General features: G+C 38.1%; 1 protein-coding gene across 3 annotated transcripts in view; it reads right to left on the reverse strand.

The window, feature by feature from the left end:
* Positions 1-1087: 1087 nt before the first annotated feature.
* The window catches only part of LOC132823247 (endoplasmic reticulum aminopeptidase 1-like), an 89332-nt gene continuing 63895 nt past the window's right edge, over positions 1088-26524 (reverse strand). For all 3 annotated transcript variants that reach the window (XM_060836904.1, XM_060836911.1, XM_060836895.1), the window contains 5 exons: positions 20222-20406; positions 17095-17256; positions 14260-14400; positions 5050-5131; positions 1088-3679 (listed from right to left, as the gene is read on the reverse strand). In XM_060836904.1, the coding sequence (XP_060692887.1) occupies positions 3527-3679; positions 5050-5131; positions 14260-14400; positions 17095-17256; positions 20222-20406 (723 nt within the window). In that variant the 3' untranslated portion in view covers positions 1088-3526. The remainder of the gene's footprint in view (positions 3680-5049; positions 5132-14259; positions 14401-17094; positions 17257-20221; positions 20407-26524) is intronic.

Below are 26524 nucleotides of genomic sequence, written 5' to 3' on the forward strand. Positions count from 1 at the left end.
TTATTATTGGAGAAAGTAAGGACTGCAGATGCTGGAGATTAGAGCTGAAAATGTGCTGCTGGAAAAGCGCAGCAGGTAAGGCAGCATCCAAGGAGCAGGCGAATCGACGTTTCGGGCATGAGCCATGAAGAAGGCCTTACCTGCTGCGCTTTTCCATCAACACATTTTCAGCTGTGGGTTATTGTTGCTAGTTTTACAACATACCTTCAGTGGAATGGCAGTATTGTGGTTTTGTCGAAAACCTATTTAATTTTCCTACACCTATTTTTAAATGTTCTTTTGTTGTTCTTTTTGACATTTATTCACTAGAAACTGTGAAAACTGGTTAAGCTATAATAGCAGTTTAGTGAGATCTAACAATACACAGTAAATACTGGGAAGTTTTGGTTTTGAGGTGACTCCAATTTCCAACATTTGTCTCAGTGGTTAACCACCACATTACCGAACTAAAAAAAGGAATTGACTAGAGTGTTGCAGTGGGAATTGTCCATTTGGAATGCTGATGAGGGATGGGAAGATATTTAGTGCCATCACACTGAAGAGATTGTGAAGGTTGATTTGGTAAAGTTGGGGGCTGGTGAAGTGGAATATTAAGACAAAGAGAATCCTATAATTTTGGATGGAAGGGAAAGGTGCAAGGATAGTAGTTTAGGAGCTAGATTGGATGTGGTCAAAAGCAGTATCATTTGTAGTGTGTAGGAAGCTTCAGTTGGGGGAAAGAGTTGCTGACATCCACACTTTTAGCTTTCAAAAACTGCATATTTTACGAAAGGATTCATTAGTCGCCAGTCTCCTATAGCAAGAAGTCAGAGCTTTCCTGTTGACTTTTCTGTGTAATTGGAAATTTGTTTTAGGATAAAGACTAATTTCATACACTAAAATTTGTTTTATCCATAGCTTGTATTTAGACTATAGATATTCAAATGATGAAAATTAGGCAATGAAGAATTAAAGTTGCTCCTTGGAATTAAAGAAAATGCAGGAAAATTCTAAGATTTTAAACTATCATTGCTCTGAATAATCCAGTAAAATCAACGTACTTTAAGCAATAAACAAAAGCCAATGAACACAATCAAAAGCTCAACACTTAATATTAAGCACACTTTTATTCTCAACCCGAGAAAATCAATTGCTAATAATTTTAAATCATCACACATAAAAATAAAAAAGTTTCCATTACTGCAGCATTTTTCACAACTTGAGAATGCCTCAATATGCTTTACAAAGAATGGATTTGTCTTGAAATATAGTCACTTACCACAAATTTATTTTAGTACAGTTACTTACTCTGGCAATTCAAAGGTTAGTTACATTGTTTAAAAATCAATTGAGCTAATTTGCATGAACAAAGTTAAGTTCCCGATCAACCAGACGCATTGTGCCCAGTTTATCAGCTGTATACATCTCTTGGATAATCTCAAGTGTCATTTTAATTATTGCTCATAATGATGTGTTCAAAATAATATCTAAATTAGATAAAACAATTTTAAAAATGTGGTTTATAAGTTGGCTTATGTCATTCAACTGATGTTTTGCCCTTCTGGATTCTATATTTGAATTATATTTTCTTACAATGCATTCAGAATCAAAATGGCATGAACATAGTTACTATAGGCCTACTGTCTAATATAACATTTAAGTAGTATTCAATGTGCTTTTGTGATGCCAAGGCATTCAAGGCTTAGTATCAAGTGCTAGAAAATGTAACTAAAACCCTTTTTCCACTGGCATACATTAGATGGGCTGAAGGGCATTTTTCTCTGCTGTATATCTCCATCACTCTATAATATCAATCACTAGAGGTCATTATCAAGACAAATTTAATTCTCACGTAGCCAGACATAGAAAGGATAAAATTTGCAGAATTCTATGATAAAAGCTGTAGGAAATGGACTAAATAAGTTAGCTCTTCTAAAAAGCCTGAACATTAATTATCGGCCTGTTGGCAAATTTCTTGTGTTAAAGATATTATGAATCTATTGAGCCGGAACATTGTCAAATCTGCATGTATGTACAATGGAGCTAGAAATCAAACAAACCTATATGCACCAGATCCTGGCCTATGTTTCTGTTAAGCCTTGGATGGGGCAAAGCTTCCACCAAGCTGTTAGATGGAGCACTCACTCAGGAGCTTCCACAATCTTGGCCCTCAGAGGGACAGAGTGCATAAGATGTAGCAGCAGGCCTGGTGAGACTAGACAGACTCACCTAATAAAAGCCACATGCGAACCCTCATTATAAGATTCAGGCTTTGATTAACTGTGCCTCCAAAAATGGAGAAATATGTTTTATTTGCTTAACTAATTACCCTCTTTCAGAGGGTGACCCACCTATTGAATAACAGGACACCAAAATATGAATGAAGAAATTCAAATGCTAGGCAACTTTCAGTTTACATTATAACTGCAAAACAGTAAGACATAACAGCAAAAGAAATAAGAAATTAAAAAGTCTAAAATTAAGCCACTTTAAAAAGCAAACCTCAATTATTTCAAAATTTTGTAACTTCCTTTCTACTTAAATATAAAGGAAAAATGGTTACCTTCTCTAGCTTAACTGTTTAAAGCTAAATTGGCTCAGGATTTAAATTAGGACAGGCCTTATTCTACTCATTAACAAAATCACAAATAATTCTGTTTGGTAATCCCATTCCCTTTAATTCTATGTAATCGGGGTTTTAGACATCAGGCTGTCAACCATAGAGTTCCACCTAACCAATAAGCTATTTATTTCTTTAAGGAAATTCACAAATACAGTAGTCATCAAATCAAATTCACTGTCCTGAGATAACAGTCTAGCTTTTTGTGGGGTGAGGAGGTTCTGCAGTCGATACAGAGCTAATTTTATGCAGAGCAGGTAAGAGTTCAAAAATGTAAAATATATGCTCCAGCAAATATAAAACAGGACACCTCAAGAACTCTTAACTAAAGCCCCAAGAATCACCAATCACATTTAACTGTGTCTGCTAAAGCCTGTGCATTGATACAATTTCCTTCTAAAGTGTTTCATTAGAATAATACAGATGAAGAGACATTTTTAAAAGATAATGGTTATTAATTCTTTTACTTTACTTGGGTGAGTCATTTCTAAGCAAATGATCTTGTTCTTAAGAATGGAGTTTTCTCTGCAAGTTACACTATTTTAACTTAGAAAATTTAAATTAGAATCTCAGAAAATTTTCTTTGGAACCTTTGATATGGTTTACTGTAGAATTTCTGTGGATTATATTTCTTCAATGCACACTTTAAAAATATATGTTGCCCCAATATTTACTCTGTAGCAAACGCAATTCCTGCTATAGTCCACCACAAGCTTTAATAGCTCTTTTCAATCATTTTTCTTTTAATCTATATTTGAGTGTTGACGATCCTGCATCAGCAATGGTATCCCTACACATGAATTTTCAAACCTGGTAAATAACATTTTCCCTGAAACATGATATAACTTTAAGACAACATAGAAAAGAACAGTATCTATGTAAGGGAGCTGATGAAATGACTAAAAATGCAAAATAATAGTCATTGAATTAATCAAGGGATTTTAAATTCTCCAACCATTTAACAATCTTAATAAAATTCTTGTCCATCCATCGGATGTTCTCCTCAATTGTTTCAATTGCCTGCTGAACACATCGGAGCTGTGAACCTTTATCCTTTAAGGATTCAAAAAATCCTTGCACCTAGAAAACAGATTAATGAGAATTTATCCCTTTTGATGAAAGTAAATGATTAAAACTGAAAAATGAATCGTTAATGAATCATAATTAATGGTGTTCTACAAATTTCAAAGCTATAAAATAAAAAGTATATGATGAATTACTCTAAATGTTGCATCTTGTGATTTGTTCCAACGGTTCCATCATTTTATCATCAGATAAATATTGCGCTGCTGGAAAAGAACAGGAAAAGAGGAAGGAGGTGTACGAGAAAGAAAACCACCTAAGCATTATCACACCAAGGATGTTTGAGTAGGACATTGATAATTCCCCTGGTGGTAGCACAAAGCCTCAAGAGAAATAATCAACAATTTAGTTCAGCCATATACTAGTAGGATGACCACATTTGTCCCCAAACATCCTCAGCTAAGGAACAGTAAACAAGCAATGCTCCTAGAAAGCAGAATGGAGGTGTATGTGCGCGCACATGTGTGGTGTCTGTGTGTCTGTATATACAGCAAATCCAAGAAAAATACAAGGAACCACTCTATTTGGCCCTTCTCAGTCTTATGAAAGCTTTTGATTCTGTCAAGTGTGGAATATCCTTCCTAAATTTAGATGCCCTCATAAATTTGTCACCATTCTCTGTCTACTCCACAGTGAGATGTAAACTTTAATCCTCACCAACTGAATTACCATAAACTCTTTTTCAATATAATAAAATAAAGAATTGTGGATGCAGGAGATTGAAACAGGACTCAAATAAGGCTGTATCATTGTCAACTACTGCTCCTCCAGTTCAAAACAAAAACTACTCAAACTTCACAAACAAAAGCAGAACTTGCTGGAAAAGCTCAGCTGATCTGGCAGCATCTGTGGACAGAAATTGGGTTGAGTGATCCTTCCTCAGTCTTTGAGCTTCAATATGTAGATGATGGTGGCAGTATGCACTAACTCAGCAACTGAACCCCATGGTATTATTGCCTCTTCCAAAGCATGTGGGAAATGTTTCACTAAACATCCAGAAAACTTATCAGTTAGTGTGAGGAAGAAACAGAAAAAAATCCCCCATGACTCTTACGTAAATTACTGGAGATCTGCTATCATCTATGTAGAGGTATACAGCAACTAGGGACAGAACTTCAGGAAATCAAGTGAGTGAAAAATAAGAAAGACTAAAAAGCGATTTTGATAGAATCACACCCTAGATTTTATCTTGCTGGATGGGTATATTAACTTGTCCTACTATATAAAGACAGTGAGAGTCAGAATCATAAAAAAATTGGAACCAACTTGAATACTGCATTTTTCTTCATATCGATCTGCATTTTACAAAATCAGGATATAATAAAGTTCATTAATAAAGTAACACAGCTGATGATTTTGTTACCTACCTCTTCAAGGTGATGCCTTGTTGAGTACTGAGATGTAATGCCAGTCACAGTATGTGCAATCGAAGGTGATCCAAGTTCAAACCTAAGGAGCAATTTAGATAACTCCATGATAGCATTCCATGACAAGATTGTTTACACCGTTCAAAAATAAGAAAAAGGGTCCACAAGGGTCAAGACAAATAACAATACAATTTCAAGCCAAAATTTACATTTTAGTTAATTCAAAACTACCTGTGGTTCTGAATTTGTTGAGGCTGTATTTATCCCCACTACAGAATCAATAAAATACAAACCATCCTACGAAGAGAGACTGGTCCTGAATTTGAGTCAATATCAGTCAGTTTTAGATTTCTCACTGCTGCATTCTATCACCAGGTGTGTTCCTTTGATTACTAAACAAACATTACCACCTCATCTTTTTCCAAATGCTGATGAACTCATTATCTTTCTGGAATTATTGCATTTGATTTCCTCTTCTAGGCAGAACATCTAGATAATCGACACTTGTGCTCACCACACATGCAGTCAATGCCATCCTGCTAGCATGGAAGGCAGGCCAGTAAAAGGGAGAAGGGGAATGCCATTATGAATGTAGGGTAGTTAACAGGACAGTAGAGCCAAATCTGGGGCATTCAGATTTAATTTACTGGAATAAAATTTTGAAGCTCAGGAACAATATAGTATTAAATACACCTTCTAAAGAAATGCACAACAGTATCGGGGTTCAACTCAATTGATAATGTATAACTAACTCCAATTGCTGATCTTTATGTAGTTACAATTCTCATCCTCTTCATGCAGATATATTCCTAACATAGTTCTCTCTAACATGCGTGTGTTTTTCTCTCTTTCACATTTCATGTACAGTATATTGCTGTATACCACTGTTAGCTAAAGTTGAAGCTGATGGAATTGAAGGTACGTTATGAACCAGTTAGATTTAATCACAAGAAACAAAGGAATAAGGACAATTGATATATACGCTGATTCACAGGATCGCGCCCCCAAAAGATTTGTTTTTAAGGGTTCAAATATTAAATCAGATTTGTTAAAAACTTAGATGAGGAGACAGAAAGACAAATGATTAATTTGCAAATAACCTAATACTGATATTTTACAAAAATACCAAGCATTAGAAGCATTGTAAATGGAAAAATAAAATCATAAAAAGATTTGTGACTGATAGATTAATTAAATGGGCAAAACTCTGACAAATGGATTTCAAAATAGGCAAGTCACCAACTTTTCACCAAAAAAGACAGATGACAGTATGCTCTAAGTGGTGGACAGCTGGAAACACTGAAGACACAGATGAGTCCATGCACATAAAACCTTAAAATGACATGAAAAGTACTGAACATCATCAAGATTAATGGAACAAGACCTTTATATATAATGGGATAGTGCATAGGTATGATTCAGCTCAGATACCACACCTGGAATACTATGTGCATCCCATTTTCCAGAAGGCATTTTGCAAAATGCAACCTAGCAGAATTATATATGGACTCCAATTGTTACATTATGAGATTAGATGAACTAGGAGTTGTATTCCTTGAACTTTAGATGAAAGGATGATTTATTTGATGTTTTCGAAACATGAAAGGGAAATAAGAAGATAGAATAAAGCGTTAGTCCAACCATTTCCAGCTGTTTCAACTATGAGATTCCCTTCACCATAAGGTCAGAAGTGAGGTGTTTGCCGATGACTGCACAATGTTTATTTTACTAATTCATGAAATGTGGCATTGCTGACTAGGTCAGCATTTGTTGTCCATCCCTAATTGCCCTTGTTCAGTATCATTTTCAGCAACTGAAACAGTCTGTGTTTGTACACAGCAAGAGCTGGATAGGCTTGGTCTGATTAGTGGCAGATCTCATTCATGCCACCTAAGTGCCAGGCAAGGGACCACTTCCAGTGAGAGAATTAAACTATTGCCATTTGACATTCAATGGCATTACCATTACTGAATCTGTCACCATCAATATGCTGGAGGCTACCATTCGCGAAAAACCAAACTTAATGGGCCATATAAATACAGTGAGCAGGTCAGAGGCTGGGAATTCTCACCTCTGAATGTCCCAAATCTTATTCATCAGCCACAAGACACAAATCAGGAAAGTGAAGCAATACCCTCCACTTGTCTGAATGCATGTAGTTCCAGTAACATTCAAAAGACTGATGAGTGAAACTCAGTTTGAAACTGTCACAATGAGAGTCGAGGGACAACCTAGTACAATCTAATGTCAAAGACATGAAATTAGAACATAGAATGCTTTGTCACATGTGGTACTTGGGGTATAAAACATTTTCCAAGAAAATATGGATAATTATATGAAGCTGTGGAAGATACGGAGAGAGACTGAGAGACTGTGCCATTATTCCAGTTTACTCCAGCAAAGAACAAGCAGGGCTACAACAAGTTGAAGGGTTTCTTTCCTAGTTGTTAATGTCAATGAATCCATGGGTACAAATGTCAATTTCTGTTTCACCATTTTTCTTTCAAACATTGACTGAGCAACAGAGGAAAATCAGAAGGAGAGGATCTCAATTCCTTAGGCATATGGATTGCAGATTTTAGACACACCTGCAAATAAGATCCATGGCATACTTAAGGAAAGCTGGATAAATATGAATATTGCAATTTTGAAGTTCAAATGGGCTACCTTTGCCAGGTAGTCTTTTCTAAAAAAGGATCAGCAGGTGGCCACTGCATAAAATGACCTGTTACCAACTTGTGCTCAATCCCTCTCTACATTGTCTATCTCCTGCCTCCCAGACCAATGAGCTATATAAGGAAAGCCAATCCAATACCAGCTGCTAATGACGCTGGATCTTCAAAATGGTTCCAACTTCATGGATACATGGTACAGCCACTCCACCAACTCATGCTCTTTTGGGTATTTGTCTAAATTCATCCTCCAGGCACCTTAGCTGGTTGGCTTTCCAGGGCTTCACTTTTCTGTCACTTCTCATCCCATGTCTGAACTTGTATTTCTCTCCCTCTCTCATATCTTCTCTTTCTCAGCATTGCCTATGTTTGAACCCATCTCATTCTATTTGCCTCTTCTCCCCATCAGATAACAAGAATTGCACAAAATCAATAATTATCATGAGGAATTAATTTTGTTTGCTATTTTTCTTGCTGTCAATATTTCCTTGAACTGTGAATACCTATCACCATTTAAACATGCTATAGATTTCCTTTTTCCTCATGTCATTCTACAATCTTTCATTTTGGTTTCCTCTTTGGCAGTGGCACGGTGGCTGGCACTGCTGCCTCACAGCGCCAGAGACCTGGGTTCAATTCCAGCCTCGGGCAACTGTCTGTGTGGAGTTTGCACATTCTCCCTGTCTGTGTGGGTTTTCTCTGGGTGCTCTGGTTTCCTCCCACAGTCCAAAGATGTGCAAGTTAGGTGAATTGACCGTACTAAATTGCCCGTAGTGGTAGGTGTAGGGGAATGGGTCTGGGTGGGTTGCTCTTCAGAGGGTCTGCGTGGACTTGTTGGGCTGAAGGGCCTGTTTCCACACTGTAAGTCATCTAATCTAGATCAGTTTCATCATCTCCCTTTCAACCACTGTTCTAATTTAGACAGAAACAGTCCTTCTCTTGCCTTTCATTCAACCTTTACCTTCTACTTCTCTCTCCTACTTCACGTAAAAACCCTCCCCATTTCCCACTTCTTTTCCCATTCCATTTATTTGTCTCTTTGTAAGCTTTCCCCTTTTAGCCCAGAAACTCAAACATACTGGCTGTTCTCTACCAAGGGAATTGAACTGCTTATTCGTGCACTGACTGAGTTTACAATATACCTGCAGACAATGTTTACTGAACACATTTGATACCATTTTGAAATGTAAGCAGCTGGTTTCCTATCAGCGAAAAAAAAAACCCTGCAGCACTAGAGTGCCTGAAGATAATAGATAAGGAAATTAGTAATCACTAAAACCCAGGGAACAGATAAAGGAGGACATGTGATATTGACTTCCAATTAAGAGTTTCACGGCAAATGTATTCCTGCATCTCCAGCGAGATATAAATGTGTTCAGAGATGTTATTACACATGTCTGGAGCAGGTAGGACCTGAACCCAAGTCTTCTAGGTCAGGGGTAGAGACATTATGCCACATCAGCCCTCTCCAAACAAATGAATGGCTTATTTCTTTGCTACATTCCCCTGTGTAAATTTCTGTAATCACACCATATTTTCAGTTCTCTGGGTTGAAGACATAATGAGTAAATAGAAAATAGCCATGGAGTTACTGGTTAGACCTGGACTACAACAATTAAAATAAAATTAGATTACAGGAGATCTTGTTTAAAAGGTTTGTGGCTCTGTACCTGAAGTGCTATACCCTGGACCAGTTGCTGCAAGGTGGGAATAGACTGAGTGGCTTGTTATTCTTTTTGTTTTTCAGTCAGCACAGCCAAGGGATTGAATGACTTCTTTCTGCGCTATAACTATGGTTACAGAAATTTACATAAGACAAAGTGCTTGTAAAAGCCTGAACTGTGACCAAAGTGGAGGGGAGGAGGCTGTCCAAGCAAACAGTTGTCTTTCTGTTGTTTGAAAAATGTTGACCAGTTCTCTCCTTGCTCCCCATTCTTTCAGAATTGCCATCTAGTGGCCTGGAAAAGAATTGCATCATTCAGTTGCAAAAGGAGAGGTTAGAGAACTGTATTTTTCTGTTCCAGGGCATTCCCTTTTTTAGTATGAGAAAATGATACTTGCATCACCTTTGGCAGAGCTTGCTTGATTATCCATAATCAGATAGACGTGGGGCAGATTGCAGGTTTCCATCAGCAATTACTCAGAATGGGACAACCCCAGATACTCGTATAGCTGGTTCGACTTTAATGATTTTGGAAAGAAGCCAAGCCCTACCTTAGCAACTCGGGTCATGATCAAATTAACATAATTCTTATTGATTAAAAAGTACTGGTCAATGAAAATATAATTTCTTTGAGGTCAAACAATTTGAGCACAAAGATATATGTCCCAGATGTGGTGGGTGCTGGTACAATTGCAACATTTAAGAGACATTTGGGTGGGTATATGAATAGGAAGGGTTTAGAGGGATATGGGCTGGGTGCTGGCGGGTGGGACTAGATTGGGTTGGGATATCTGGTCGGTATGGACAGGTTGGACCGAAGGGTCTATTTCCATGCTGTACATCTCTATGACTCTTTGTGTCATACCACCAAACTGAATGAAATTTTAGTCAGCTGGAAAATAAACACAGCAGCCTTACAATTTTGTTTCTACACTTCAATGTAAATCACAAAAACTATAACATTGAATAATACATTTAAATGTTGTTTTGAACTAAAAAAGGACTACTGATTTAAAATAAACATCAAACAAAATTGATAAATGCCACACACTTTCTACTGGTGGATTCTTATTATTGTTGAAACTTGCTACCACTGGGAATAATTATGGTAAACAGCATGACTGCGTCTAAAGGGAAATTAGATCAACGTGGGTGAGAAAGGAAAAGAGAGAGCTCTGCTGATGGAGTTAGATGAGGAAGGATGGGTGGAGGCTTGCATGAGCATAATCAGTGACATTGACTATTTGGACAGAATGGCCTGGTCATTTGCTGTATAAATCTGTAGCACGCAATAAAGGAGATACTTAAACCAAAAACAAAGTACAAAAACAAAAGCATGTTCCTCAATGCATGCACCTCAACAATTGTTAGCTTTCCATTTCTTTTTAAAATTATTTGCACAGAAATATATTTTGGAGTCAGTTTTCAATTTTTTGCCAGATTTTCCTGTCCTGATATGGAGGCCAAATTGCACTGGGTATGCTTTACAGGTGGCAGGAGGATTTCAATTCCAAGTTTACACAGAGTCGCAAAGTATTATAGCATAGAAAGACGCCCTTCAGCCCATGATGATCCCGCTGGTCATCAGATACACATCTAGTCAAGTCTCATTTCCCAGCACTTGGCCCATATGCTGTGGTCTTTCTAGTTTCATTACATATTATGATGATTTTGCCTCTACCACCCTTTCAAGCAATGAATTCCAGATACCTCACCACTCTCTGGGTGAAAACTATTCTGAAAACCCTTCTTAACCTTCAGCCCCTCAAGTTTAAAGTTATGTCTCCTGGTTACTGACCCGCCCAAGGGGGAAAAAAAATCTCCTCCTAATTTCCCTGACCTATGCACCTGATAAACTTCATACATCTTAAATCAGTGTCCCCTCAACTTTCTCCATTTCAAGGAAAACAGCACCTAGCCTCTCCATTTTTAAAGAAATGTTCAGTTGAGACAACATGCTGGTGAATCTGCTCTGTACCGTCTCTTGTGCAATCACATCCTTCCTGTAGTGTAATGAGTAGAACTGCACCCTGTAATCCAACTGTGGCCTAACTAACATTTACACAGATCCATCATAATCACCCTGTCATTGTATTCAATGTCTCAACTAATAAAGACAAGTATCTCATTTGCTTTCTTAACTGCACTATTCACATGCCTGGTTACTTTCAAAGTTCAATGGAAAGGAACATCAAGGTCCTTCTGTTCCCATGTATTTCCCAGGGGCTACCATTCATCGTGTACTCCTTTGTCTTGTTAGTCCTCTCAAAAGGAATCATCTCTCACATTTCAGGATTAAACTCATTTCCCAAGGTGCTGCCCATCTGACCCGCTATCACATTAAGGCTTTCCTCCTCACTCTTTACCATACACCAATTTTTGTGTCATTTGCGAACCTATTGTTCAAACCTCCAACATTTGTGACTAGATCATTATTGTACACAACAAACTGCAATTGGTCCAGCACTAAACCCTGTGATACACCACTGGGCACATGCTTTAAGTCAAAAAGACACTCTTTAACAAAAGACCTTTCTGCCTCCTGCCACTAGTCAATTTTGAATGAAATTTGCAAACTACCCTGGATTTTACTTTCCGACCAGTATCCCATGTGACACCTTGTCAAAATATTACTCCTATCATAGATGTCAACTGCATTAATGTCATCTAAACACTTTCTATGTCAACCTCTCAAAAAATTCAATCAAATTTGTAAGACATAATCTGCCTGACATGCCCATGCTTGATTTAATTCTTTTCTCTACAAACAGTGGTTAATTCCATCCCTCAGCATTTTTGCCATAAATGACCCTACTACTGATGCTAGACTCAGGCCCATAATTGCCCGCTTTATCCCGATCACCTTTCTTGAATAATGGCACCATGTCAGGATTTAAAAATTAATGATGTGGAGGTGCTGGTGTTGAACTGGGGTGGACAAAGTCAGAAGTCACATGACATCAGGTTATAGTCCAACAGGTTTATCTGAAACCACAAGCTTTTGGAACACTACTCTGTGACGACCTGCCCCACGGACTTTCTACGCTCCTCAAGGGGTTCTGTTGCTTTTTAAAGACATGGTATTTTTCTTATCCAATCCTGTATTTCTCAACACCAAGGGTTCTCTGGACTTGTTACACCTCCGCATTTCCCGCCCTCCCCACTGCCCCCCCAACCACCACCCCCCACCCCCCCCCTTAACCTTCATGTAGTTTTGAATAACTCCTACTTCTCTGATGCAGATTTTCCTACAAGTAGCCACACACGGTCTGACTCCCATTACTATCACCATCAAATCTCATTGGCACAGAAATGGAGCAGGTCATGAGACTGCAGCCAGCTGTCACAACACTGTGGAAGCATTAAGTTCAGACCTTCCATAATGTTGAAGGAGTCTGGTTGGCTTCAGAAGGAAATGAATATCCTGTAGCTCAGACTGAACCAAGGCAGAAATATGATTAGAAAGCAGAAACCATATGGAAAATCATTTCAAAAGGTGCATCCAACTTCACATGTTAAATGAAATGTTGCACCCAAAGATGTACATGGCTTTTTCCTGCAGTGATTGATAAGAGGGATGTTTTGAAAATTCAAATAACCATTAAACAATATTGTGCAAAAAGAACATACTTCAAATGCATCAGAATGCATAATATTGACATTATCTGCATTGCACAACAATGACATTCAGATTCTATTATGTGAATAGCCATTTTGCTTTCATGGTGTCCTTCAAGTTCAGCTCAGTCATCTGCTTGGCCATTTCAAATCTTTGACGAGAACTGAACATTTAGCTGTGTTTGAAGACTTTAATGTCGACAAACCTGGAGGCTTTGTTAGCACAGTCATTCAATGAAACTCATCATGAATTCTTGGCTGAGTAGCATAGCCATTAAAGAACTCTACTGAGCAAGTTCTTGAAGCAGTTGTCATGTAAAATGTGAGCATAGTCACTTTGACAGAAGTATGAACTGTTAAGAGGATTATGGGTTCTTTAAAGTGGATTTTCATGTACTGTTTATATATTTTGACAGATGTGAGCTTCTCAAAGATATCCCAAAGTTATTAAATAACTGGTGAGTTCTATTTATAGTGGATAATGAATGAATAGGTGGAGAGGGGTGTATGGGGTCGGGCAGCAATGGGGTTAATGAAGTGATGGTTAAGGAGCCTTACATTCATCGCTGAAACTGAGTTGGTGTCTTAGAAAATAAAGACATTAATCTAGCTGACTGTGCATCAGCCCGCTTCTGGCTCCATCTTGGGCATGGTGCAAGAGACAGAAGGCTTGAATCCCTAACCATGAAAATTGTATCAGCAGGCACTGACAAATAGGACTGAAGACAACAAATGCTGGAGGTCACAGCTGATCAGACAGCATCCATGGTGAGAAAGCAAGCTAATGTTTCAAGTCTAGGTGACTCTTCATCAGAGCTGATGAAGAATCATCTGGACTCAAACCGTTAGCTTGCTCTGATATTCAATATCCTTGCATCGCTAGTAGTGGCAATTAATTTCCTGTGAGACTTTAGATGCTGAGCACTGTAGTGTCAACAAATAGCACGACTTCAAAAGGAAGAATAAGTTGGATTCCCCATTTCAATCGCTTTTCAAGGTCAGCCACATTATCAGGAAATGCTGAACAGAGGCTGCAATGTCTCCTAACAAAGAGAATAAAAACATCATGCCTACACAGTACCTCGTGCTTTGTAGAAGCAAAAGCAAACAACATCTCAGCAAATCACTCATTCTCATAGTAGCAAAACAGTCCACCACCAGCATCTCCAAGTCATGAACAGGGCAGAGTTTCCTAATTATTCTCAAAATAGAAATCAATTCAAATTGTTATTAGAAACAAATTTAATATATACATACTTTTCTATTAGCTTGTCCCAGTTCTTCTTTAAGAATTCCCAAGCAAGATGGTATCCTGTTGGATTTTTGCTCACGGATATAACAATGGAAGGCAGTTCTTGTGTTTTGACAATGTCACCTTGCAGACTTTGGTCCATTAGCCTGATTACAAGACAAGAAATTTGAGTTTCCAATGAATATATTTATCAATGAGGCTAGGAGATGTGATGCACAACATAACGCTTGAACTCTTTACCTGGGATCAGCAAGATAGCTCCATAAAGTGAATGAGGGTTCTTTGCAACACAGTGTTTTAAAGATTGCATTTTTGATACAAATATTCTCAATACTCAACTTCAAGTTAGTTCTAAATGTTTTCACTGGTCTTTATAATAAAAGATTTATGCAGTAAATTTAGACTTTGTGTATTAGTGTAAAAATGATCATAGCAAATGACTAATCACCATTTCCTCAGAATCCATAGGCTTCAGTGGAAGAGAATTCAGGAGATATCTGAAGTGAGCAGCCAATACATTGTAATCTGATTTACACAATTGGACAAAGTTAAAATCTATGCTTAAAAGGATTACCTTTAGTCTAAGTAGACAGAGTTTGTAAAACAGACATGCCATATCTGACATAAAGGCCATATCCGGATGAAAAGGTTACAGAAGTTAAGATCTTTAAGTTAAATTGTAACCTAAAAATAAATGCTTCATGTAGATGTACAAGTATCCTGGAGACAGGATGATCATATTCAAGCCAACAAGTCCAGGAGAAACAAATAATTCCTCGATAGACATTTGCCTAATATCTCAGGAGGTCAATCCATCATCTAAAAATAAGATTACACAACCAGATCATCTCACGTGGACATACAGACTTTGGAAACAATGTTGCCCATGACCATCCAGCGGCATCAATTCCACCGGTTTGAGTTAGACTGTCCAGGTGATTTTGTTCAAAAATCAAAAATTAGAGCAAAGGATTAATGAATTTCAAGTGTAAATTCCATTCAACAGAAATTTCATTACTGCAAACTCTTCTACTATTTTAAAAACCATTGCATTAGGAAGCAGCTCTGACAACAAATCTGGCTGATTCACAGTTAAATGAATTACAACAGTGACATTCACTAATTGTTCTTGGTTGCCTTCAAGTAGACTCCTATAAATAAGCTGTTCTTTAGGCACAAAGGCACTAATCGGCACTTTTTGGAAAATCTTAAATGCTAAAAAAAAACTTACTGAGAAAATTATAAAAATGCTGATTTTTATAAAGAACCAAATTTCATCTGTATTAATGTAACTGCCTCTTTAAAAAAAAACAAGGAATTTTTTTAAATGCATAAAAAAAGTACTAAAATGTTGTCCAGTTGTATTGATTAACAGAAGATTTCAGATTCATTGGTATGCAAAGATATATGAGTGGAAACAAAGCAAAATATTCAATTCAGTAAAACAAGTGCAATTTTGAGCATAATTTGCACCCATCTTGCGAACTGAAAATGGTTTCCCAGAGTCTTTAAACTTTTCAATAAATTATCTAGTCTTATTAAGTCATCAGTAAACTATGGAGTTTAATCATTAATTAGCTCACTAGTTTATACCTATTTCAGACACTGATCTCAAGCGTAAATTACATTTGCAGTGTAATTAAAATATCAATTAACACTGCATTCCTGTGATACAACTAAACTGATCTTGTTATCTCGTATGTCAATTAGCCTAGTCTAATAATTATTAGCATTCATGGCATGGTGGCTCAATGGCTAGCACTGCTACCTCACAGCTACAGGGACCTGGGTTCAATTCTTGACTCAGGTGATTGTGCAAACTTCACACAGACATTCTCCTTGTGTCTGTGTGGGTTTGCTCTGGTTTCCTCCCACAATCTAAAGATGGGTGAGCTGGCCATGCTAAATTGCCCATAGTGTTAGGGGTCTAGGTAGGTTACTCTTTGGAGGGTTAGTGTGGGGCTGAAGGGCTTGTTTCCATATTGTAGGAAATCTAACCTTTAAGCTCTATATTAAAATTAATGATTCTTATGTAATTACTTGTAAATAATAAACAGCAGTTTTTCCAATAATTAACAAGTGTTAATTCACTCAGTACTTTGTGTGAATCTGGATGACAGGCCAAAGTATATATTTTATTGTAATCTGATCTGACTTATGTATGAATCAATTTTAGGCATCATTAATCTCAACATAAATTCCTAAACAAGCACTTATGATGAAATATTTTAGGGATTAATGTGGTATGCTCGGTGAATATTCTTCTTTGTGTACTGATACAACGGTCCTGCAAAGACCGGTCTTTTCTCCCCGAAAAATGACCAAATCTTTTACCTTATTTATTTCATTTATCTATTTTACAGAATCTCATTTACATAATCTACGATGTTACTGCAACTTCTAGGTATTTTCTCTTCCTCATTTTTAATTGCTGCCTTTCTAAAAATATCATATTCTGTAGCTGTTCAATCTCTCAATCTGGATTCCCTTGTCATGTTATTCATTAACTGTGCGATGAATCAATTAGAATGGGCTTTCCGTTTTCACGGTTAACTTGAAAGAGTGAACACCAAAATACTAGATGATACTGAGAGAAACAAAACTGAAGGGATACTGTGGGTGGCAATGAAATTATAAGAGTAAGAATAATAAAAGACAAACTACAAACAAAAGCATATCAGTGTATTTAAAGATTTCTATTCCCATATAAAGTAGACACAGTAGCAATGCTTGTACAAAAAATGTCTGATTCTTTTTCGCTACACCATGCAACTTTAGATCAACTAATGCAAGTGTAAGCTGACTCCAGTTAGGGAAATAATATGCTTAATATGATTTACCATTGAAGTTTCTCTGTATTATTGCTGATTGTCAAGGCAAGTCTAATCTTGCTCTTCTCAGAGGTAAAGAGTGAGTGCCTGTACTTCTCAAACAGGAAGTCCCATCCCTCTGAAGTCCGGGCTCCAACTGCAAAAATTGCTAATGTAACATCTGAGGGTAAGCTGCCATAAAAAGAGATGAAGACGGTTTATCAATCTTACATTCTATTGTAATTTAAACAGAGAAATTGGGTTGTTAGACAATAAAGGTGCATATAAATTCACTGTTAAATTTTTCACCTTCACCACATGGATTCCACTTTGCAGAATAGACCTCTCACTGTTACATACCTTTCTCAATTCTCATTCCATTCACTGAAGTAACAGTGTGTTAGCATGGATGTAGATGACAGAGCATGGTTAGGGTGAAAGCCAGGATGTAAGGTAGGAAAAGTAAAATCAGTGGAACAGGACCCATCTAACTCCTTGGAAGTGTGTAGAAGTTGGCTAGATGGGTCAGTGGTTGATGATGGAGAAAGGAAGAGAAGAAAGGTCTCAACAGGAGATGTCAGTAACCAATTGGGAACTTGGTACTCTGCTGTGGAATCTTGGTCTGGAAGGAATCATATCACAGGAGGACAATAATCCTTGCTCCTGTTGTCAGTAATTTTGATAATGATTTTAAAAACAAACTCCTGCAGTTTCAAGGAGCTAAATTAAGCCATTGATGAAATTCAAATCGTGCCGATAAAAAGGTTAAAAGGGAGAAACCTCTAGATCAAAAATGTGAACAGAGTACTCAGAAAGCTAAGCTCAAAATTAGTGCAAATGTGGTCATAGAGAGCTAAAACCAAGGGTCTTAGATAAAAAATACATTAGTTACAGATGGTAACGTAAGTGAAGTTAGAAACTTTGCTAAGACTGAAAGCTTTTCCTAAATTGCAAGATCAGCATCATTCCTAGACTTCACATGAGAAATTGAACAATCTGAAGGGTTCCCTTAAACCTCTCTCCTTGAAAGCAAGTTTAAATGGTGCTTGTGGAAGGTTTCAAAATGCTGCTGACTGGATCATCCATCCGTCAGTACAACTTGAGCAAATCCCAGTATTATTTTATCTCATTGTCCACTGGGAACCCTGATCAACTTAATTCCAGGTGAATCTGTCAGTGTGTCAAAATCAGGTTCACAATAACTTCATGCACCAAACTTCCACATCCAAACCTATATCTTCTTATGCCTTTTTCATGTTTAAATATTCATTTCAACATGCATAATCTTGTTTTACTTCATTCTCTTTAGAATTGTGAGTGAGAATAAACAGCTGCTGATTAGGGGCCTACAGCACATAGGACTACACATGAGAAAAAAAACTGGGAAAAGATCAAGCAACAGAACTTAAAGCAGCTGTTATTAAAATGACTTTATTTTCTATTGGTAACCTTGGGACTCAGACATGGCCCTACATGGCAGAAGAATCAAATTTTTTGAAAGATATGTACAATCCCGAGAATATCACTATGCCAAGCTGCTGTTTAATAGGGAAGAGGAACAGATCTCTCAATTTTGAGAGCATTTCTCAGGTATTAGTGAGGAGGAAGAAGATGAGCCAGGTACATATCCTGTGTGAGAACTGACTGGTGCACTGTTTTACCCTTGTACTATTTTCTAGCTGTTCATAATGGAAAATTGGAACAGGTCTGGCAGTATCTGTGGAGGGAAAGTAGAGGTTAACGTTCCAGGTCCAGTGACCCTCCGTCAGAACATTTTCTGAATTGTTCTGAAAAAGGGTCACTGGACCTGAAATGTAAATTCTACTTTCCCTCCACAGGTGCTGCCTGACTTGTAGAGGTTTTCCAGCAACTTCTGATTTTGTTTCTAATTTCCAGCATCTGCAGTTCTTTGAGTCTTTTTTAAACAACTGAGCAATCATCTGATTCACCACAAATAGTGGTCAAAAGTCAACCACTTTTCTGTTTGACTCGAATCATACAGAGTATTCGAGTAAGATTAGCAGGTTTCCTTCCTGATAAAAAAAGGTACAAAAATGAACCAGCTAGGCTTTTTTTTGACAATTCAATAGCTTCACAGTCACTCTTATTTATGTTAGCACTTTACCTTCAAATTGTTTTTCAAAATGGATTGCAAATTCTGAAAATACCTAAGTAGGATTTGAACTCATCTTTCCTTAATTAATAATCCAAACCTCTGGATTATAGGTCCAATTATGTTATTGTAATACCTTTGTTCAAAAAGAGAAAAATAGAAACTAAAACTGTAGGCCAGTTTAGCTGAACGTCTGTCATAAGGAAAATGTTAGAAACTATTATTAATGATGTTATTACAGGGCACTTAGAAAGTTCAAGATAATTACTGACAACATAGTCTAATGAAAGGGAAATCAAATTTAATCAACTATTGGAGTTATTTGTGAAAGTAACATGCTTTGATAAAGGGAGACCCTTGGATATACTGTAATTAGAATTCCAAAGGGCACTTGATAAACTGCTAATCAAAGCCTACAGAGGAAAATAAAAGCTCATGGTGCAGAGGGTAACATGGATTGGAGATTGGCTAACCAACAAGAAGCAGACAGTAGGTATAAATGGATCATTGTCTGGTTGACAAGTTGTGAGGAGTGGTGTGCCACAGAGGTCATTGCTGGGACGTTAAATGCTTGCAATTACCTAAATGACTTGAATGAAAGGACGGAAGTGTTGTGAAATTTGCCTATGACACAAAATAGGTAGGATGTTTATGTTATATCATAGGAGACTACAAGAAGGTATTAAAAGATTTATGAATAGCCAAAGATCTGGCAAATGGAGTACAATATGTGTGATGTAAAGTATGTGATTTATACATATATTAATATCATTTATTTTAGAGTTTGGATTTTAACTTGTGGAATATGGGTTTTGGTCTGTGTACATGCAGGGTTTTAATGATTAACTCGTTAGTATTTCAGATGCTGTGCTTTTTTTAAACCAGCAAAAGAGAGGGATCTCTGAGTGATAATGGGGATTTGAGGTTGTCATCAAATCAGCAATGAATTATTGAATGGTTGAGCAGACTCAAGGGGCCGTATGATCTACTCTTTATCATAGTTTTAACCACAAACAGAGGAACAAATTACTACTGAGTACCAACCTCAATGTACCATTGGAATCTATCCATTTCCTGAAGTATTCCTCTGCTTTGTCAACGCAGGGCTGGTACTTGCGAACACAGGCAAACAGCAGCAATGAACTGCGCAGCAACCGTTCAGAGACAGAGCCATCATCACTCCATGACTGCTGGTCTATCAGGTTCTTAAATAAGTTGACTATGTATGCCTGGAGAAAAAGAAAACAGGAAGCTTCTGTTGATTGTTTGCGTTCTAGATAGAACAAATCATTCTGCCAAAAGTGCAGTGAAGGAAACCAAAAGGATTGCGCCACTGTGGAACATTCATGACATAAAGCAGCTTCTGGACTTGGTACGAGAGTTCATCCAGTCACATTCCACAGAGGCCCCACAGTGAAGAACACTCATCACTCTGGATCAAAATATTATAAGCTCAGTTTCAAAGTGAAAAGAGTGCAATTTCTCACTGACCTGCTGTCTCTTGACAAGCGACCGTTCACAAGCATGATATCAGTAAAAATGAAAATAGGTATGTTAGCTATCCAATTATAGACTTGTCTGAAAACTGAATCTGGCATATAAATGACTGCCCACAGTCTGCACTACACTATCTGCCAATGGTCCAGCTATTTTGAGATGAAAATACATGGTTTGTGGTTGAAATCCCTAGTTCCCTCCCAGCCCATCTAGCAATGGATTTACATTGAATACTTAGTAAGAGGAGAAATAATGGAATGTTACATGATATAAACAGGAGAGGGCAGTGGCAATGTCGCTGGACTAGAATCTAGAATATTCAGCATGAAATTTCATCTTCACAGATGGAGAATTCTAAATTCAGTAAAAAGCTAGTGCAATGGCAACTGTAGAGCCACTATCGATTGTTGCAAAACTTTATCTGATTTACTAATGTTTTGGAAGGAATGCTGCTATCCTTACCTGGACTGATCTATATATGATTCTAGACCTATAACATTGCCTCTTAAATGCCCTCTGGGCAACTAGGAATAAATGTTGGCTTAAGCAGTAACACCAACATCCTAGGAACAAAGAAAAACCACAATTTTGAAACATTGCTTCTGTGGAATGATATAAAATGACCTGATGTACACTTAGAATGAGAAAAACCCACACCTTAATCAAGGTATTTTGAAAAAATTAGTTTGTGCTATCTTTACATGCTTTCTCATATGATAATCCAGTACACATTTATTACATGTTAATGGTGAATTTGCATAGACATTATTTACAATTGCTGGTTTGGTTTCAGCAAGTTTAACTACCTTTAACCCAGTTATTCCTTGTTAACGAGTAGAATTTCAGGGAGGTTAGATCTATCTAACCTGAGGGGAAAACTGGAGATCAATTCTCTAGCTCCACTTCCAGTCACCACAAGAACAGCAATTGATTTTAATAGTGCACATGACCAGCAGCGGTAATCAATATGCAAAAACCTAACCTGTATTAACTTGGAGTTATAGAGATATACAGCATGGCAACAGACCCTTCTGTCCAACTCGTCCATGCTGACCAGATATCCTAAATCAATCTAGTCCCATTTGCCAGCATTTGGCCATATCCCTCTAAATCATTCCTATTTATATACATTTCCGGATGCCTTTTAAATGTTGCAATTGTTCCAGCCTCCATCACTTCCTCTGGCAGCTCAGTTCGTACATGCTCCACCCTCTGCATGAAAATGCAGTTCCTTAGGTCCCTTTTAAATCTTTCTCCTCTCACCTTAAAACCTACGCCCTCTCAGTTTGGACTCCCTAAACCTGGGGAAACGACCTTGTCTGTTTACCCTATCCATACCCTTCATGATTTTATAAACCTCTACAAGGTGACTCCTCAGCCTTCAATGCTCCAAGGATAATAGCCCCACCCTATTCAGCCTCTCCCTATAGCTCAAACTCTCCAACCCTGGCAACATCCTTGTAAATCTTTCCTGAACCCTTTCCAGTTTCACAACATGCTTCCTATAGCAGACAGACTGGAACTGCACACAATGTTCTAATATTGGCCTAACCTATGTCCCGTATGGCTGCAACATGACCTTCTAACTCCTATGCTCAATGCTCTGACCACAAAGGAAAGCATACCAAATGCCATCTTCACTATCCTATATACCTGCGACTCCACTTTCAAGGACCTGCACTCCAAAGTCTCTTTGTTCAGCAACACTCCCCAGGACCTTACCATTAAGTGTATAAGTCCTGCTAAGATTTGCTTTCTCAAAATGCAGCACCTCGCATTTATCTGAATTAAACTCCATCTGTCACCCATTGGCCCACCTGATCAAGAAACCTTTGTATTCTGAGGTGATCTTCTTCACTGTCCGCTACACCTGCAATTTTGGCATCATCTGTAAACTTACTGACTATACCTCCTATGTTAACATCCAAATTATTTGTATAAATGATGAAAAGCAGTGAACCCAGCATGCATCTTTGTGGCCACATCGATGGTCACAGGCCTCCAGTCCGAAATAATCCACGATCACCTTCTGCCTTCTACCTGTATCCAAATAGATAGTTTTCCCTCTTTTGCATGAAATCTAACCTTGCTAACCAGTCTACCACGAGAACCTTGTCACTCACCTTACTGAAGACCATTGACGATACCGAGCAGACGCTCCAACAATGAATGAGTGGACACCGCACGTCAAGCACCAGACTGAAGTATTCCCTCCCAGTTGGGGAACACTTAATGTTCCAGGACATTTGGCCTCGGACCTTCGGGTGGCCATGCCCCAAGGCGGACTTCAGGACAGGCAACATCGCAAAGTGGCCAAGCAGTACCCATGGGAATGGCCTCAAGCGGGACCTTGGATTCACTACAAGTGACCCCAATGAACTATACACTCTCTCACACACACACATTCACACAAGCACGCACACATACACACACTCCTACAGATCCACACACTCACGCACCTCTCTCATTCACAAGTTTTCATATGCTAACATATGTTAACATATGTTAATAGAGTCAGCTGTTACTCGGGGACACAGCTTTAAATTAAGGGGTGGTAGGTATAGGACAGATGTTAGGGGTAGATTCTTTACTCAGCGGGTTGTGAGTTCATGGAATGCCCTGCCAGTAGCAGTGGTGAACTCTCCCTCTTTATGGTCATTTAAGCGGGCATTGGATAAGCATATGGAGGTTATTGGGCTAGTGTAGGTTAGGTAGACTTTGGTCGGCGCAACATCGAGGGCCGAAGGGCCTGTACTGCGCTGTATTTTTCTATGTTCTATGTTCTATGTTCTATACATCCCCCACACTCACACCCACACACCCTCTCACAGACTTATACCCCATTACACTCACACGTGTACATATACTCTCTCACAGTCATTCACACCCCCACACACACATCCACATGCACACACTCACTCAGTCTCCCCTGCATGCACACACATTCAAGTTTGTGGGGTGAATTTGTCCTTGCAGGATTACATTTTATTTTGCTCAAAAACTGCATAAAACCATGTAAGATTCTATAAATCCCACTTTAGAAATAGAATCAGTCTGACCTAACATTGGAACACATACTGACTTTAACCTCACACCTTCAATGCATTATCTGAGCTGAGATGGCACGTATTGTTAAAACTATCTTGAAAATGTAACTTTAAAAAAAAGTTCTGGAATCTACATATGAAGGAACCAAAACTGACATGATCATTCTAAAAGATGAAAGACTCATGCTAAACTTGTTTAATATATTCCATGATACTGCAATCCTGCTGCTATGAATTCTGTGTCTTATGATTCTGCTCCACAACCACCTGATAAAGAATCAGCACTTCGAAAGGTAGTGCTTCCAAATAAACCCATTGGACTTTAACGTGGTGATGTGTGATTTTTAACTTGCCCCACCCTAGTCCAACACCGGCACCTCCAAATCATGAAGTCCATATAGATCACATCCACTGCTCTGCCCTCATCAATCCTGTTCACTACTACTCAAAAAAGCTCAATCAAATTAGTGAGGCACAATTTGCCACACACAAAACCATGTTGCTTATCCCAAATCAGTCCTTGACTTTCCAAATACATACAAATCCTATCCCTAAAGGTTCCTTCCAACAACTTGCCCACCACTGAAGTCAGGATCACCGCTTGATAGTTCCCTGGCTTTTCCTTACCCACCTTTCTCAAATAGTGGCACCACAGTAGTCAATCTCCAATCTTCTGGCACCTCAGCTGTGGCTATTGATGATACAAATATCTTGCCATTCCAAAATACTCAAAACCCAAGTCATAATACATCAGTAAAGAATATGTCAACAGAGGAATTGCATATGAATGAGCATCATGGAAGTAAAATGTATGACAACTATTTCAGGCTTCTAATTGTAGTAAGAAGTAAATTAAGTACTCCATGGTGAAAAATGTGTAGCAATTTTATCTGACTGAAATTCCATCCACTTTATACTTTTATGCAGAATGACATTGGCATTGGAAGCAACAACTTCAAACAGGCAGAAAATTTATTTAAAATATTGATTGAAAGTGAGAACCATGTCCTAATGTTTAGGTAAAAAATGAGGTCTGCAGATGCTGGAGATCACAGTTGAAAATGTGTTGCTGGTTAAAGCACAGCAGGTTAGGCAGCATCCAAGGAATAGGAAATTCCTTGGATGTGCCCACTCTCCTCATTCCTGATGAAGGGCTTATGCCCGAAACGTCGAATTTCCTATTCCTTGGATGCTGCCTAACCTGCTGTGCTTTAACCAGCAACACATTTTCAACTAATGTTTAGGTATGCAGGATATATTTTCTAACAAAAATGATCACTCAAGTGGAAATCACTCATCCCCATTCAGTCTTCATCCATGTTAATAATGAGTTGACAGCTGAGCCTGTCAGAAATTAGGTTTTCAACCTTAATTTTTTGCCTGATTTAACATTCCTGATAAATTGTCTTCTTGTCGCTACTTACGTACTCCCAGCAATTGTTCAAGTCAGCCCCTCAAGCAAACAATGTTTCCAAAGTTAACAAAGAGCACCAGATGCAAAATGAAAACTTCTATTCTGAAACTTTTAAAAACCAACATTAGCCATTCTAGTTTAAAGAGAAAAATCCATTATTTCCATCTTAAACCTGCCAGCTATGTCACTGGTCTTCATTCTCTCAGAAAACCATGCAGAGGCACAAGCTGGATGGAATTCTAGTGGGAAAAATCTGCAATGTATGTTCCACCATGCACTTCCTAATTTATCTTATTACAAGTGAAAGCCTGGGTAGAGTTGTCCTACCCTTTAAACACATCACTTTTGAAGAAAAACTTTGCTAAAAAGAGACACAAATTCCAAACCTTTTGTTATCAGAACTTGTATTTAAGAAATTGAATTTAGAAATCAAACACCAATTTATTTAGCTTGAGAAGAGGAAACTGTTTGGTTGGACCATGGTTGATATGGAGATACAGCAGAAACTATTAATTGTCAATCTTAGTTAGCTGATTAAACTCATATTATGCAACTAGACAGTGATTGGTCATCTAAGGCGAAGGGTGATGCTATGAATTTAATGGTGCAAATTTGGAGTGTAAGTTGAGGAAACTGATTGGAAGAATTTAATCAATACCTTTCCATCACAATTGCTTTACATGGTTTATCAGGGCCACACAGTGGGTTTTAAAGGGGTTTGGCTTTTTTCTTTGCCAGGATAGCTATTGTGCAGTGTTTCTTTTTATCTGGCTGTTGAAATAACTCCAGAGGCCAGTATTTCATCACCAAATCGCCCTTTATTTGCACGTGAAGAGTCCTTGAAACTGATCCAGCTCTCTCAGAGCAAGCTCTCAGAGTGAACAGAATCTCTGACATGCCTGATTATATGTCAGCCAGGGCTCCATGATTAGACCAAATTAACAGCTCCAATCAGGGATCTCATATTCAATGTGGTCCACCTGTCTGACCTCATTACAATCACTACTGCTGTAGCCTGTAAAATCCTATTTCATCCAAGAAGCAGATATTGGCTTGAAGGAGTATCTGACTTCACATTAACATCATCAGTAGTATTTAACTACAATGATCTGAAACTGATTTGTGGATGCATGGGCGACTGGTGGCTGGATTTTCTAGTACTATGTAAGAATATGATATTTTCTTTCTTTTCATAGCTGCGAAAATGTGAGCAGTAGGGTGGCAGTCAGAAATTTCCAGATTGGAAAGACCTGGAAGGAAGGGCATTTTGGACACCTTGTTGAAATTAAGAACAGTTCATTTTACATTGTGAATGTAAGTGGCAACTTGAGCGAGCTGGTACAGTGCTACAAATGTATTTACCTCATGGGTCTGGTCCTCCTTACATCT

Source organism: Hemiscyllium ocellatum, chromosome 2 (genome assembly GCF_020745735.1).
Source record: "Hemiscyllium ocellatum isolate sHemOce1 chromosome 2, sHemOce1.pat.X.cur, whole genome shotgun sequence".
Lineage (NCBI taxonomy): Eukaryota > Metazoa > Chordata > Chondrichthyes > Orectolobiformes > Hemiscylliidae > Hemiscyllium > Hemiscyllium ocellatum.